This window comes from Heliangelus exortis, chromosome 3 (genome assembly GCF_036169615.1).
Source record: "Heliangelus exortis chromosome 3, bHelExo1.hap1, whole genome shotgun sequence".
NCBI classification, from domain to species: Eukaryota; Metazoa; Chordata; class Aves; order Apodiformes; family Trochilidae; genus Heliangelus; species Heliangelus exortis.
Window position 1 is genome coordinate 68392753 of NC_092424.1, and position 16977 is coordinate 68409729.

General features: G+C 38.2%; 1 protein-coding gene across 1 annotated transcript in view; it reads left to right on the top strand.

Moving 5' to 3' along the window:
• LAMA4 (laminin subunit alpha 4) overlaps positions 1 to 16977 on the top strand; it is a 96771-nt gene that overhangs the window by 65208 nt on the left and 14586 nt on the right. Inside the window, exons 17-28 of the mRNA XM_071741133.1 lie at positions 921 to 1106; positions 3932 to 4071; positions 5281 to 5454; positions 6499 to 6641; positions 6955 to 7117; positions 9125 to 9258; positions 9749 to 9920; positions 11980 to 12111; positions 13165 to 13307; positions 13870 to 14005; positions 15135 to 15272; positions 16736 to 16869. Coding sequence (XP_071597234.1) covers positions 921 to 1106; positions 3932 to 4071; positions 5281 to 5454; positions 6499 to 6641; positions 6955 to 7117; positions 9125 to 9258; positions 9749 to 9920; positions 11980 to 12111; positions 13165 to 13307; positions 13870 to 14005; positions 15135 to 15272; positions 16736 to 16869 — 1795 coding nt within the window. The remainder of the gene's footprint in view (positions 1 to 920; positions 1107 to 3931; positions 4072 to 5280; positions 5455 to 6498; positions 6642 to 6954; positions 7118 to 9124; positions 9259 to 9748; positions 9921 to 11979; positions 12112 to 13164; positions 13308 to 13869; positions 14006 to 15134; positions 15273 to 16735; positions 16870 to 16977) is intronic.

Consider the following 16977-nt stretch of genomic DNA (forward strand, 5'->3'; position numbering starts at 1 on the left):
GTGTATTTTATCTATGCATGTGGCCTATGAAGTTGGTGGTGAAGATTTGTCCCAGGGAGGCCTGAAGACTAAAACTACAAAAGTTAGGCAACATACACACAGCTCTAACACATTCATGATGAAATTCTATGTTTTGACAATCTGGAATTATTAATATTCTTCTTGATCCTCCTTAGTACAATTGTTCTCTCCCATGTTACTCTTGATCTTCCCAGGGCTTGAAGAATCTGCAAGTCTGTGGATTTACTGTATTGATAGTTAAAATCTTATTTACTTATACATCACACCTGGCAAGCAGAGTATTTGCGAGTCAGTTACTGGAAGTCTTGACCGACAAAACATCACTTTAGTTCTTCAGAAAAGAGACATCCTATAACATCGTACAAGTATATCTGAAGGTGTTCAAAGTTGACATGGTCAAGATTTCTTCATTAACGTCAACTAAAATGGATGGGCTTTACAGACAAGACATTATCACATGCAAAATGACACATTTTACAAATTCAGTAGTTGGTAATTCAAAAATAAAACAAAAGAAAAACAACAAAAAAATCAACAAAATGCCAGGTGTAAAAAAAAAAAATTTCAGTGTCTATGGTTTCTCTCCTTCAAAAAATAAACTTTCATGTAAAATACTCAACAAATATGTGAATTTTATTTTAAAAACTTGATGAAAAATTATATAATTTTTAAGCTGTTTCAATTTCCTTGGCTACATAATATCCACAAAACCCAAGGACGCTGAAAATTTCTAATTTGCTAAATTTTATTTACTAATATAACTGTAGGCTAACCACATGAAGTTTTGCATATTCCTTGTGGAAAAATATCTGAGTGGTGTCACCACTTTCCAGGTACTGGTTATAGCTCACTTGAATCTTTGAAAGTATGATTCTTCTCATCCCATATCTGTTTTGTAGTGAACACCAGAGAGCGTTTGGAGCAAGCTAAACTGAAGACCGAAGAGGCTCTAAGTGCTACCATGACAGTTACACAGGCTACAACCCCCATGGATGAGAATGTCAGGTTGTGGTCTCAAAACCTGCAAGATTTCCAGCACAATTCAATGGAATATGACAGTGCTGTGCATTCAGCTGGGGATGCAGGTATGGTTGACCTGAATTTTTCCATTCATTAGCATTAAAAGCTCAGAGAATCGTCACAACATCATGTTGTGGTAGTGTTTTATATTGTACCTTTATTCCACACAGTCTTCTAGTATTTTACCTCCTTAAAAAAATTTAAAAAATTACCAGTTTTCTAGAGACCTGACTATACTTTAAAACATTTGGATACTTGGGAATTTCCAAAAATGACTTGAAAACTTAGAGGCTTAAGTATTATTAGCTTCTAAGTTATTTTTATCAGGATGCCAAGGTCCCACTGAATGGTAGACAGCTTGTTTAAACAGTTCTTGCCATTATGATTGGCAGTTAAGTTATTTTTTTAACACGGGGAGGCATTTGAAAACAGGGCCCTTTTGTCCTCAGCCATAAAAACATAGACAAGAAATGGTCCCTAACTTGATGAGCTTGTAGTCTAAACGAAGGAGACAAAGAAGATTAGGGAAGAATTTAAGCAGGGTGATTGCTGGAAAAACTTGTAAACACATTAATTCCACTTTTATTATTATGGGAATAAGGAAGACTAAAGATTGGAAGACTTGCTATTAAAAATTGAAGATAAATTAAAAAAAATGAGGCTGGAAGCAAAACTGAAATGAAGATTACAGGAAAGAACAGGAAAAAAGGCAGGGAGAGTGAAGCTGAAAGGAAGTGACTGGTGAAAGAAGGAAAAGAACAATTAGGAAATAAAAGAATAAGCCTAGAAATGAAAATATTAATAATGAAAAATTGCTGACAAACACCATTATTTATTGCTCAGTGTATTCCTGGTTCTGCTCACTAGTCCAAAGTTATTTAAGCCAGGGAAGCTGGACATCTGGAACAAGGTATTTCCTGCAGATGTTTGCTGATACAGATCATCACCTGAAGCACAGTTCAGTTATGACTCCTGCAAATGCCTCAAACTCCCTCAGCTCTATGTCCAGAAAGCCTGACTCTCAGATCTACTGCCCCAAATCCCTTCTTCTACCAGGAGCTTTGCAACTTGAGTGTCACTTTATGGCAAATGGTGTTATAAATTGAAAACCCAACACTGCTTCCAGTGCCCTAAAGCCACACTCTTCCCTCTGGACCAGGAAACCCAAAGGTCATGGGTTTTTTCCAAAATTCAGTAATGGATAAGATCCTTGCACTAATATTTTTGATTGAGTGCTCCTAAGAACTGGTATAAAAGTAATTCCCTCCACAGAAAGAAATTCACTACTATCAAATATCCCGATTTCCGGGTCCAGAACTGGAGGCAACTCACATTTCCCTGAGCTTTTTATCCAAAGGAAACATTAAACTACTCCCTCTGGGAATGGGTAAGCTCACTGCTACTCACTGCACAGAGGTCCATAAGGGGGTATTTAATATACCAGCAGTTGTACTGCATTGCTTTAAAATGTTTTTGATGACCACAGAGTATGGTTTAGGCTCTCAGCTACAGGCTCCAACCCCCATTTAAGATAATGTAAATGTGGATTTAACTGGCATCCAGGGAGGGAATGGTGTGAGGAAAAACATCAAAGAGAAACAGTCTGCTATAGCTTAAATATGAAGGGTTTTGTTTTCGTTCACCTTTACATTTGATTTACATTGATTTACATTTACCATTTACCAGTGCCAGATTAGTAGGTAGAGCAGCTACACAAACTGCTCAAAATGTCAGCAGACATTCAGGATTCAGAAAATCTGTTCATACTAGCTGTTATACTGGAATAAGTATTTCCAGTAGAAGCTGAGGGACTCCTTCAGACTGGGTAGATTTAAGATGGCCCAGCCCATGAGTTGGTTATGTTCCCTAAAAGACACGAAGAGTACATGCACCACAAATTGCAAAGAACAGCTCAGCTCCTATGTGATGTGCCTGGCAAAAGTTTCTTCTCTGTGAGAGTGAGTTTGCAGGCAGGGAGTCACCTTGGAAGAACTGTGATTGTATAAGCATGCCCCGACTGACTGCTAACCACAAACTGTCTGAGGGGTGCTAATATGCAAATTACAGCAACGTGTGCCCTACTACATTTAAAGAGGCAGCTTTTCCATGCTTTTCCATGGCATTTTTGATAGAAAGGCTTTTTGTTTGGTTGGTTTGGTGGGTTTTTTGTTTTGTTTTGTTGGTTTTTTGGTGTGGGTTTTTTTGGTTTTTTTTTGTTGTTGTTGTTGTTGTTGGTTTTGGGTTTTTTGTGGTTTTTTTTTATTTTTTTGTGGGGTTTTTTTGTTGTTGTTTTAACAGTGATGGGTTTTTTTGCCAGAAAGATCAGGTGGAAACAGCTGAGAAGACAGATCAGTGCTACAAAGGAGGCTGCCATGGGTAGTGCTCCTGTCACATGTGACTGTGATTCACAACTTGGAAACACAGATGTAGACATGCCAGGGCATGGCAGTGTTCTCAGATCAGCTGTGTCTGTTGCCAGTAGAGCTTTTTTTTTTTTTTTTTCCTGGCAGGAATAATCTAAGTCCATCTAAATCCAAAAGAAAGTCACAAAAAATGTTCAGAGAGGTTTCTGAAACACCGAAACACCTGATCATCGTGCCAATAACAGTGCCATGGCAGCTGAAGCCTTTAAACTGGCATGTCTGGATTGCCTTTGAGTAAAATAAGCCCTTGATGTTTGGAAAGGTTTTTGCTGTGAATTTGTCTGAGAATTCTCCTTGTGTCACCATTGTGCAGGGAACTGGTGGGCTTCAGCAGAGAGGATGAAGGAAAGTTTGGAAAGGAAAATAAAAAACGAGAAAGTGTTTGGAAGGTTATAGCCAAGGTATTTCCTCCTTGACAATGTTAAAGTTTATTTTATTGACCTTGGCAACTTCTTTTCTAACTCCAGTGAAGAAACTCACAGAAGTCTTCCCTCAACTCCTGGACAAACTGCGCATGGTAGAACAGAAAGCACCAGCAAACAATGTTTCTTCCAGCATTCGGCGGATCAGAGAGTTAATTGCTCAAACCAGGAGTGTAGCAAGCAAGGTAAGACTTTTGGGTGGGATTTTTGGTAATTAGTGCTAATAATCAAATGCATCTTACTAGGAGCTCCATTTTACTGGGCTATGTCAAAACCTGGACATTATCATTTCCTAACAACTGGATAAACAAAGAATCACAGAAGTCACTAAAAATCTTTACAGTTGCTCTATGCAAGCAGTAGACTTCACCATGGCATTCATGGTAGACCACTGCTACTTCAGTAGCAACTCCAAGTAATTGTCAGGGTGTTAGAGATGGCCACAATAACAAAACCATTTAAAGCTAAAACTAACAGGTCACTACTCAGCCAGAAAAATCAGCTATAAGCAGTAGTAATTACAGCAATTTAATGCAGGCTTTTCAGAGATGATAGTATTTTTTTTTCTTTTGAAATAATTTTCTGTAGGTAAGAGAATCTTTAGTTCATTAATATTTAATAGAGAAAAACACTTCTACCACACATAAATTGTGAGGGATTTTTCTGTCACAAGAACACTGAGGTCAAAAATCAAAACTGTATATTTGAATTTATTCAGAGAAATCAAAAATTCAGTGCATTATTGTATGTCCACAATGCTGGAATATGCTGTCCATATACATTACTTAAAGAACAAAAGGAAATCCCCACTGGATGGTGCACAACGCTTGACTGTTCTTTAAATGCATTCCATCATTCAGGTGTATTGTGCTCAAAATTGAAAAAATAATTTCATTTATGTTGAAGGCATTTTAAACTAAAATTAACATGGTTTAAAGTTTTATTACCCTCTCACATGTATCACTTTAACTTCAATAATACAACAGAATTACTCATGAACAGGAAATTGGTCATATTACTCCCAAAGCAAAGAAGTAAATTATGTGTAGAAGTTTTACAGCTATGTAAGAACTTTACTATGTGCCATACATAATTATGTAGCCCTGATTCTAAGCACCCACCTACGCCCCACTGAATTTTAATTTACTTTATGAATATTCGTAAGCACAGCTAATTAGGAGCTTTAATTATTTTGAAATTAATTCCCTTCAGCTTCTTTACATTGTCTTCCAGAACTGATTGTTATAAACATACAGTTTTGAATGGCCAATATATAAGTGCCAGCTCTGCTCTTGCAGTGAGCAAGGCTGCTGGCTAAGTATTCTTGCACATTTACATAAGTAATGTCCCCAGGAAACAATACCATGTCTCACTCAGCACACTTGCAACTGCAGGTCCAGGTTTCTATGATGTTTGGAGGACAATCAGCTGTTGAAGTCAATCCAAAGATCAACATGGAGGAACTGAAGTCTTTCACTTCCATGAGCTTGTACATAAAGTTAGAGAAAGACAACCCACAACTGGCAACATCTCCAGACAGATTTATTTTGTACCTCGGAGACAAAAACGTAAGAGAATAACTTGGTTCGATTTTATGTGTACTGGGAGGGGAAGAAAAAAAACTGAAATAGGTATGAAGTTTATTTGCCATTGGTTTTTCCTCTCACTGTTTCTCCATGTTTCAAAATAAGAAGTGTCTACTATATGACTGTCATTGATTTTGTGACAAGAAAGAGGGTTCCTGAGACCTCTGACCTTGAAACTCCTCACCCCAGACAATGACAGATTCTCTCAAAGCAGCAAATTAGACTGCCTATACAGCATGCTGCTCTGATTGTCACTGCTCTGAGACACACTTGCTATCTCCACTGCCAGTACCATGCTCTGAAGCACAAAGTGTCACCCAACTGGCTTTTGTAAGCCACATTTTAATCAGGTTTATGCTGCTGACAGTGTCAATTCTAAATCTCTGAGGTCACAGGCCCACAAGATGAGCAGCTTTCTTTGCCTGTGTCTTGTGCTGCAGTTGTATACTGCACATCATGACTTTGAAACACCTTGAAAGGGCATAAACTCTCACTACCTGTAATTGTGAAATAATTCTTGTTAAAATTGTTTTTTCTAAAAGAAAAGAAAATCACACCTCGCCAGGTATAATCCTGGCAAGCTGTTACTTGGGAAAGATAAAGGGGCAGGCTTTTCGTTTTAAGCTTTTCTAAAAAGTATGTCTAGTGAATATAAATCAAGTGAAAGCTCTCTTGGCAGCACAATATCTAGGCTTTAGACAAATGCTCTTTCCTATTTCCTGCATATGAGACTGCACACTAAATACTGATGAACAGCTCTCCATTCAACATGACCGATTTGTGGTCTGAAGTCATCTGATGATCTTGTATTTACCTGATTAAAGTTAATATGAAATAAAATATCAGAGGTGTTTTCTTCACAACTCTATCTGTTAGAGAATGAAATTTTTGTTTATGAGTTATATTTAAAAGTGAGTTATATTTGAAGGTGTCATTTAGTCAGTTAAAGCCCATCCTTCACTAATGTTCTGCATTAAATCACTTTCTATGTTTTAGCTCTAACATCCTTCTCCATTGGTGTTTTAGGCAAAAAATTACATTGGTCTTGCAATTAAAAATGACAACCTTGTGTACATTTATAATCTGGGGGCCCAAGATGTGGAGATACCTCTGGATGCCAAGCCAGTCAGCACCTGGCCATCTTATTTCAGCATCATCAGAACTGAGAGGTAAAATGATAATATTCATTTCCCCAAAAACAAACCATTAATAGAAAAAAAAATGAAACAGAAAAGGCTGAACCAGAACTGCTTATCAATGGTCATTAGTGCCTGCTTCTAATTCTGCTGAAAGAAATAGAAATTTTCTTTGATTTTAGAGAGTCAGGACCCAAAAGGCCAAGGGCTTGGGGCAGGGGGAGGGGAGAAGTTCTTTTCCCCCAGTAAGTCCAGTCCTCTAGTAAGGAAATAAAAACCCTTCCTGTATTTGGAGGCTGCTTTGTTCTTTTGTTTTACAATTTTGTTTTACAATTCCCTTCTACAGGATTGGAAGGCATGGCAAGGTATTTTTAACTGTGCCAAGTCTTAGCAGCACAGCAGAAGAAAAATTCATCAAAAAGGGAGAAGTTCTTGGTCCTGACTCCCTTCTGAATTTGGAACCTGAAAATGCTGTTTTCTATGTTGGCGGAGTGCCTCCAGGCTTCAAGGTTGGTCAGATAAATACTCTATATTCAAAATTAAATAGTGTAAACTTACCTTGCTTTGCTTCCCTTTAAAAAACAGTAATCGCTAATAAATAAAATGTCCTTATTTAGTCATTTAATGTCTTAGGTCTCTATCTTCCAGCACTGTAAAAAACACTGTTTTCTTGAGCCTATCTTGTTATATAGTAAGATGATCAGATTCCTGTTAGCTCTCCTTCAAATTTTCTGAAATGTAATAATAATAAAATTATTATTTTTTATATTATTTTTATTACTATTTAATAAAGTTTGTAGGCTACAAAGTCTTTTAATGCTAACAAGTTCTTGGTGCTTACAGTTTCTCTTCTTAAATTGTCACAAAATTAAAAGTAATGTATTGTTAGAATTAGGACAGTGTGTAAAACTAGCAATATAGTGATTTCTTTGAATTGAAATTATCTTTAGTTTAAATGCAGCTTTACACAAGCATGAAGACTTCCCTGTGCAAAACAAGTCTGCTGCTTCTGTTAGTTCCTAGAAGCAGCATGAGTTAACACCTGACTTATCTGCTTCTGTGAACATACTAGGTCTTTTTTTTAATTTATTTTGAAATTGTTATAAATGATCTTGCCTATGAAAACTGCATGGCTGAATGGAAATGTACTTAGAAACACTTCAGAGAATGCCAAGTTCCTTAAGCTAACTGTAGTAGGTGCTAAAACCATCTGACTACTGTTCTACAAGCAGTCCTCCTAGGAGTATAAAAAGAAAGGCTAATGTAATACACTTATATATTCCTGAGCTTTTGCATTGCTGTGACTACCAGATGTATGCCATGTTATGCATTTTAGATAACTGAGCCCTGGGTGCAAATTGCCTTCGAATAGGATAGAGGATTGAATAATTGTTGTGCAAGCACACAGGAAAAAAGTAATTGGGAAAATTAACCCTCCAGGTCTTTTTCAGAGCAGAGCAGAGGAAAAGAAAAGAAGAAAACTGAAGGGAAATGAGAAGGGTAATGGAATTATTTGATAAGCATAAGGATGCCTTCTCCCTTAGGAATGGACAACTCACATTTTCATTTATTAACATACAGTCTTACTTGTTAAAAGCTTTTCCTTTGCTGCCCAGCTACACACTGTTTAAGCATGAAATGTACTACTTAACCATTAGAAGTGTCATACTTAACATAATTTAATGGAATAGAAGAAGAAACAAAGGAAACATGATAATTTACCAAATGTGCACGTTTGGTATCTTACAGATACATATATTCTGCATTGCTGTATTACGATTAGTACTATATCATAAGTAAAATGGAAATAATGAGCCAAAGAACAGTTACTGCACATGATCAGACTCTGAAGTATAAGAGGTGTTATTAACATCACATCTCTTCCACAGAGCAGAGTATTTTAATATTAAAAGAATGATTCAAAAGCTCTGTCAGATTTTTTCTTTTGTATTTTACCTCTGCCCCCAGTGTGGCTATCTAAATTCCATTTCCAGTGACCTTTGTATAAACAAGTTTCTTTATCCTACTAACTGTTCAAAATAATACCTACTAAGGGTTAGCCACTGGTATAAACTTTGAAGCCAGGTCTCCTCATTTGTTCATCTTTCATCACAGTATAAAGTTATTTTTCTGGCAGTGAAGAGTGTCAGTACATTGGATACAAAATACCTAGTGAGAGATTCAAATACACCGTGCAAGATCTGTGATTAGGCAAATCTTAGTCCTTTTCCCCTTTTCCAAGTGTGCTCTTTTCAAAAGAACAAAAGAGGGTTTTGTTTGCAGTTATCCTCCCTGGCCTATTGTTCTCACAGTGAGACCATTCATGAGTTCCATTTTAACTTATAGCAAAAGGGAAATATCGTGACAAGGACTGCAAAAACTATTCCAAGGTAGCATCACCCCAGATTTTTCAAAAGAGCAGAGACACAAAACCGACCAGAAGCAAAAATGCTTTCATGGCACCCAAATAAAGAGTGTGAACTTTCTTCTTTTACTTTTCCTTGCCTTCTGCACAGCTCCCTCCCAGCTTAAACCTTCCTGGCTTTATCGGCTGCCTGGAACTGGCTACCCTGAACGATGAAGTGATCAGTCTGTACAACTTCAAGCACGTCCATAACATCGACACCACCACATCGCCACCTTGTGCCAGGTAGGGGACAGTCCGACCGTCACTCTGCTCATTCTCTTCTCCAGCCTGAATAGTCCCAACTGTCTCAGTCTGTCTTTGTAGCAGAGGTGCTCCAGCCCTCTAGTCATCTCTGTGGCCCTTCTCTGGACCCTCTCCAATATATCTGTATCCTTCCTGTGCTGGGGCCCCAGAGCTGTATATTGTATTCCAGGTGCAGAGGGGCAGAATCACCTCCCTCACCCAGCTGGCTGTACTTCTTTTGGTGCAGCGCAGGATTGTGGTTGGCCTTCTGGGCCAACACAATGAAGGAGTTCAATGTACCTTCAAAGCAACACATTATTTTTTATTGAAAAAAAAAAAATCCCAGAAAGAATTGGAAAGAAAAAAACATCAGTGTAATCACTGCCAGGAAAACACAGAAGACCAAATTATTTCAAGAAAATATTTTAATTGCTAAGGCCTTTAAATTGAGGATATGTCAAATACTGCTTTCCTGCATCCTTTTTCATAGAAATAAGTTGGCTTTCACACAGAGCCGGGCTGTGAGCTATTTCTTTGATGGCTCTGGCTATGCTGTGGCCAGAAATATTGAGAGAAGGGGAAGATTCAGCCAAGTGACTCGGTTTGACATAGAAGTTCGAACACCCACAGACAATGGATTGATCCTGCTGATGATTAATGGGGTGAGTACCAAATCCTGCTGGTACCCTTTTTCCATGAGCACCAGAAGCTCCCCAGTACTTAAAATATCATCAACAATCCAAAATGCTTGTGTCCTTACATTTGACTTCAGGGAAGAGGAAATCTTTTACGTTCCTCTGGTGCTTGTATACATTAGGAAGGAACTGGAAGTTGCTCTTCAATGGGCCTAGGAATCCGAGGCCCTAAGTTGCACTCTGCTTTCCTCTAGAGACAGCTGGGATTCAGAGAGCTCATACCCCTGTAATGACACTTCAGAGAGACTGCAGTCAAGCCCAGTAGTTACATTTGTATTTTGAATGCACAATCAAATAGATAGGAAATTTCTGTGAAGTAACATCCACAAAGGAGCCACTCAGTGGCAGCTGCCACTTTATAACTTTGTCTCAGGATGTACTAAAGTTTAAATACTTAAGTTGCTGAACATAGAAAGTAGCCCAAACAAGAAGGCTTGATCCAAGTATAACCAAGTTTGAGAACAACGCAAACTCTGGAAGGGTAGACTGCATATGCAAATATCCTCTGAAGACAAACTTGCGGGTTTTTGTCTTTTGGCATCTCCACATCAAGCTCCCGAGTCCTATGTGGATTACAACTTGGAAAGTCAGGCACAGAAAGCATATTACTATGCAGATGCTTTCCATGAACATACACTTGTCTAGACACCAACATGAATCACTGCCTTGAGCAATTAAAAAAATCCACTCTTACTAGAAGATCTTCTCTCTAGTGTTTTCCTTGAGGGTAACTTCTAGAGGAGAGTTGTGGAGAGCTATTGCTCTGCAGCATAGCATGCCACCACTAACCTCTGGTCTTAGGAAATTTTGGACTAGGCAACTGCTGTTAGAAGTTGAACATCCTCAATTGCAGATCAGTCATTTTCCTTCCAACTAAAAGTGCCCAGAGGTTTGTCAGAGATGTATGTTTGGTGTGCTTCAGTGGAAACATCAATCAAACCAGATGTTTGATCAATCAAACCAGCTGCAGAAGATCATGCCTTCTCACAGGCACTTTGTAAGGCACTGTGTAAGCTGGCCCATTATACAGTTCTGCAAAGACAGTTCATAAATCCCTTTTTCATTTTAAAATTTAAGCTGTTCAAGCCAAACCCAAGATGCAGTTTAATTTAAAATCACTAGGTTAAGACCTACTTTTACTGCTTCAAGTAATGACTTCTGAGGGTGGACTCATTCATGTCAGAGGCAGTAGTTCTTGGCCTGCAGTAGTTTCTTGAGAATTATTGTTCCTGTGATTCCACTTGGCATGGCAACAACAGCATGAACACGAGGAGAGAAGACAAACAGTAGCATTAACACATGTGCAGTTGCTGTAATCTGTCCTTTCTGCTTCTTTATGTTCAGATTTGGAACAAGACTAATTCTATGGTACAGATCTTCATTCCAAGTATTCCGTAATGATTTTCTAAAGTAAAGCTCCTGTTTACAAAATTTAAGTCACCCAGCCACAGAACAGAAGCCAAAACATGAAGCAGGAAGAGTCAGGAAATCCAGAAACTATAGTAAATGCACTCTAGCTGCTGTTCAGCCTTCACCAAATACATCAGAGCTGGTCAGGGATGTGAAAAGATATAATCCCAAATTATTAGAAGCATGGTGACAGAAGCTGCTAATGCTGATGCAGCCATTCTAGCACAACATTGCTTTTACCAGTATAACATCTTTCATTTGGGGCATGTGGTATTACTCTGACAGTAAATAGATGTCTTTACATTCGAAATACTTTGCTGGTAAAGAATATTGACATTACTGTGCTAGCAAATACTATTCCTACAGGGAAACAGTTCACCAAGTATTCAAATAAGTGCTGTTTATAAAGCAATTATATGAGCATGTGCCTGTATGCACACATCACATATATATAAAAATAATCCAAAAACTCACGCTTTTGCAGAGAAAAAAACTTTCCCAGCATGCTTTTCACAATGTTAGAAACTCTGGTAACACTGTCTATTATATTTCTTAAACTACTGCCACCATCATAGTGGCACAGACAATTTTCTGACTTTTATTTTGTTTTTTACAGAGTATGTTCTTCAGTCTAGAGATGCAGAATGGTTTCTTGTACCTCCGTTATGACTTTGGTTTCAGCACCGGCCCCGTGCTGCTCGAAGACTCCATGAAGAAGGCTCAGATTAACGATGCTAAATTTCATGAGGTAGAGATGCAATTACAATCACAGCCATTTGACCAATCATCCCAGAAATTCCAAAGCAGCAATGATTTGCTCCAACACCAATGAAAGGAGCCAAAGGATCAGAGGTCAGGTGGTGATACAGTAGAACATGCAGAAGCACCAAGCGTGTGCTTTCCTTGCATCAGAAAGCGCATACACAAGTCCCACCACAACTGCACGGTGGAAAGGGTAGGCTCTCCCTGCCTCCTGAGAGGAATTCTGTATCTCACTAGAAAAGGACATTTCACATGGAAGAAAAAGTGTTGTTAATTCAAAATGAAATTATACCCAGGACAACTAGGTCCTTCAAATATACAGCTTCCCTCAACTAAAAATAGGTCATGAAGTTAACTTGACTGTCTTAGTTGTTATGCATTGTATTACAAGATATACTGAATTTCTCATTTCATGTGAGGGGAAAATTAACCTGGTGGCCATCTTCTATATATGTATAGTATTTTAGAGACTTTGGCAGACCTAAAATATGTGCTTCTCTTTGGTTTAAGAGAATTTACTTCTTAAGCCAGTGTAACTGTGAGAGTGACAGTAACGAACTCCCCTTGCAGTTTGATTCTCCTACCATTTACTTGATGCAAATTCAAAGTTTTATTCCTGATCCACAACTATAGTTACAGTTCTGTCCAACCTGTTGAAGCAGAGCACAATTAAGCCTTTTATGCTTTGACAATCAAATAGGTTTGTTTTTTTTAAGAAGTATGCCCTAAATTTTTTGATAAATCAAGTAATCACTCTGAAGTTAATGGAGCTTATCTGTTTGCTGCAATTTAGAATTTGTCATGGTGCATTTACATGTGGATTTGTAAGTTAAATATCCCAGGTTTTCAGCCATCAGAGAAACTGTGACATCGAAATTAGCTCCCAACAGTCCAGTCCCTATTTACGAACAACTTTTTTTGATAAATGGGAGGAACTTTTTAAACAAGCAGATAAAGATGAAATCCATTTTGCAAAATAACTATAACAACTTACAAAAGATGACATTTTGGACAATTTTAAGCATGTTTTTCTTTTCAGATTTCTATTATATATCACAATTCTAAGAAGATGATCTTGGTAGTTGACAGGCGACATATAAAAAGTGTGGACAATGAAAGAACAGCAATGCCATTCACAGACATCTACATTGGAGGAGCACCTACTGAGATCTTGCACTCCAGGTTAGTTTACAATCAGTATTCAAACATTATCTTTAAGTTGTCATCGTATTTAAGTTATGTTGTATGATTGGTGCTGAAGGGCTTACAAGGAACAAATGGGGCTGCTGACAAAGTGTGCAGGGAAGACTTCCTTGATCTCTGCTACTCTTGCTTTTAAGAACCATTTGCTTCCTAGGACAAGAACTGCTAGTAAAAGCAAGGCAGGAAAACTAAACCAGGACTTTTAAAAATTATTTAAAAAAATGAGATAGAAATCCATTGATTCTCACTACAAGTGGGTAGAAAAACATTTAAAATTAAGACTTTTCATTTCATCAGTTACTCTGTATGGATCTCTCTGAACCCTCATGTATTTCCTTCTGCAATATTTCTTACACCTAACACATTTTGACTTTTCAGAACACATAATGTGGTTAATCATTTTACATAAAGATGCAGGAATTGGGCAGTAGTAAGACAAATGGCTGAAGCTCTTCCAAGTTTTTTTTAGAGTATCTTGGTGATAAAAGTCTATTCAAAAAGGGAAGGGCTATCAACCTTGTTTGACGTTCCTTTCCAGCAGCATTAGCTCACAGCTGACAGGAAGCACTGGCTTTAAAGGCTGCATGAAGGGTTTCCAATTCCAAAAGAAGGATTTCAACTTGTTAGAAGAACCTGGAACCCTGGGAATCAGTTACGGGTGCCCAGAGGATTCACTGGTAAGCAGAACATCATTTGTGAAATAACAATAAAACTTTGGCTATGGATACAGATGAGAGCTTGAGTTTTACTCCAATGGAAAGAAAGTCTTGAACCAAGGAAATTATAATGCACTCATTGACTGGTAGAGGTGAGAGATGTGTGTGTGTGAAGTCTGCTGACATACTATCCAATTTTCACACTGAATTACAGCACAAGGTGTTTCACTTGATATTCTTATCATACGTGAGAATGTAATGCAAAAGCTGGATCTGAAATAAATTGTGTGCTGTGTTCTGAATGTAAATATGCCACATAATTAATTTTTTCTTAAAGAAACAAGGATAATTGCTCTTTCATATATCCTAATACAGATACATGAAACAAAAGAGACAGCAAGACATTCACACTTCAAAATAGTTCTCCCCTTAGATCAGTCCAGCCTTTCCTCTGTGATTCACAAACTAACTTTACCAGCATGAACACTAAGAAAATTGTTATTTTGTTTCTTCCATAATTTTGTCTCTTCCATCATTCATCATTCCTCCACTACAATGCAAGGCTGGTAAATTTAAAGAGTGTTTGTGATCTTTATCATACTGCCATGTCTACCCAAAGCCATTCTTGGAAGCCTGTGAAGACGGAGGAGCCCACCCCTTGTAGAACTCATCACACAACCTCACCCTCTGTTAACAAGGATGCTAGATGAAATTTGTCCTACATCAGACCCAGTTTTACTCTTGAGACTCAAAGAGATATGGACCACCATGTCAAACATCCCCCCATCCAAGCATTCAAACTAATATATCACAGGATGGGGACTCGGTGCCACACAGCTCAGAGAGGGGACCAAACACTCTTTGCTTCTCATCTTCATGCTCACTAACATCAGAAGACTTAGAATGAGACCAAGAATCTCAGGAAACTAAGAACACTTTGTCTTACACTGTATAAAATGGCTGCACTTTCTTAAGACTTTCATAGTGTGTAAAGGAAAGCCTTTATAAATTAGGTTAGGATATGCAGGAAAATTGACATTTTCAGAGAACTGAAATGGCTGCATCTTTTTAAAAATAAATATCTTCAATCTTTTTACTATTTAAATGTTCTGTCCCGCTTACTTGTAATTATGTTCTATTTAATAAACAGATGTCCCGCAAAGCATATTTTAATGGAGAGAGCTTCATTGCAACAAGCCAAAAAGTGTCCCTCTTTAATGAATTTGAAGGAGGCTTTAATTTCAAGACACTGCAGCCCAGCGGGCTGCTCTTCTACTATATTGAAGGAGTGAGTACACATTTCTCTAAAATTTGGTTTATTTTACCCTTGAGTTGTATCCCAGTAGAATATTAGGGGAATAATATAATTTTTCTGTTCATCTTTTCATAATAGAGAAACTGGTTCACAATATAGAAGCACCCACTGATGACCTAATTTTCACAGTTTGCATTTGTCCAGCAGATGAAAACCAGCAATGCTTAGACATTTTGATGTTGAGAAGAGGATTTGATCATGTGCCTAGAATTAACATGCATATATTTGTGCTCAGTAAAGTCCATCTGTGTGTGAGCATCTCACTGTGCTCAGCAGCACTGCAATCCCTATTCGGATCTGTAGGTGCTACCAATGTACAAATACAACTAAGGGCTTGGCATTTTCCATCTAGAGACAATCCTCTGGAAACAAAGTCTGTTTGAATTAGTGGGATGGTATTTTGAGCATTCCACAAAAATCAGTCAGAAAGCTGTCAGTCTTCCCAGATGGTCCCCAGGCATCCATGTGTGCCTGTGAAAAGCTGCGCTTGAGAATGGTTCCTTGCAGCCATGGGAAGCCAGGCTGCTCTAAATGCCTCCTTAGAGGTGTGACATGGGCAGCAATATGGACTTGCACTCCCAAAATGTTGTGTGAGCCAAAGAATTGATTCCAAGATCCTGCCGGCCCAGACTGACATCTGCAGCAAGCATGAGTTCAGATGGGAGAACATTTGCAAGGCTGTACGACACCAATAACCACTTCCAAACTTTTATATTTTACGGTTTGGAGGATTACCTTAAATTGAAATCAGTAACCGTGTCAGTCACCCACATTGCTTGCATAAATGAGCCCTTGCACAAGACAGTTCAGGTTTTAACTCCAAATCTCTAATCCTATCAGGTGTTGAGTGCCCTACCTCACAAATGGAGGTTCAGCTATTTAGCACTTAACAGAATGAGACAGGATGATTTCTTCCAGTGCACAGTGGCAGTGCTTGCTCTAATGGGACAGATAATATTCCTGTTATGTGGCACTGTGATCCTGTATGCCTGACCCAGATAGCAGATCTTATCTCTGAGATAATTTTGAGTGATTGAATGGGTCTGATCAGAAGGAATTATGAAAGGAAAAAAAAATGTATTGGTCTTATGACAGCAGGAATCCTGCAGTAACAGCTGCTCTATACGGTACCAGGGGCAACTGAAACACAAGTGAAATGTAAACACCATGCATCCATGCTAGTGGAAGGAGGTCATGTGAGACATATGAGACATAATAATCAGTAGTAGAATTCCCAGAATTCTGGCTTTAAAACCAGCAAGAATATCAGCCCTATGAAAACATCTGCTGGCTTTCTTCTCAGTATACCTTACTGCAAATAAAGCACAAATGGAGAAAACAGCAGGAAGGAAAACAAAGACAACAGGAAAATTCACAGAGCTGTTAATTGTTCTGTCTTACACTTGCTTATGAAGATATTTTTGTCTGCATTTCAGTCAGATGTACTATCCATCTCTATGGACAGAGGTGCTGTGGTTTTAAATGCAAGTGGAACCAAAATTCAATCACCTGACCGAAATTACAACGATGGAAAAACTCACTTCATCATTACTTCTATCACCCCAGAAAGGTAAAGCTGTCCAGCATCCATCACTTCATACCTTTGAAACAAATATTTCCTGTAAAGCAAGTGATCATTTACTATTCACTTTCAAAGTGATCTTTAAATGGGTTTTTG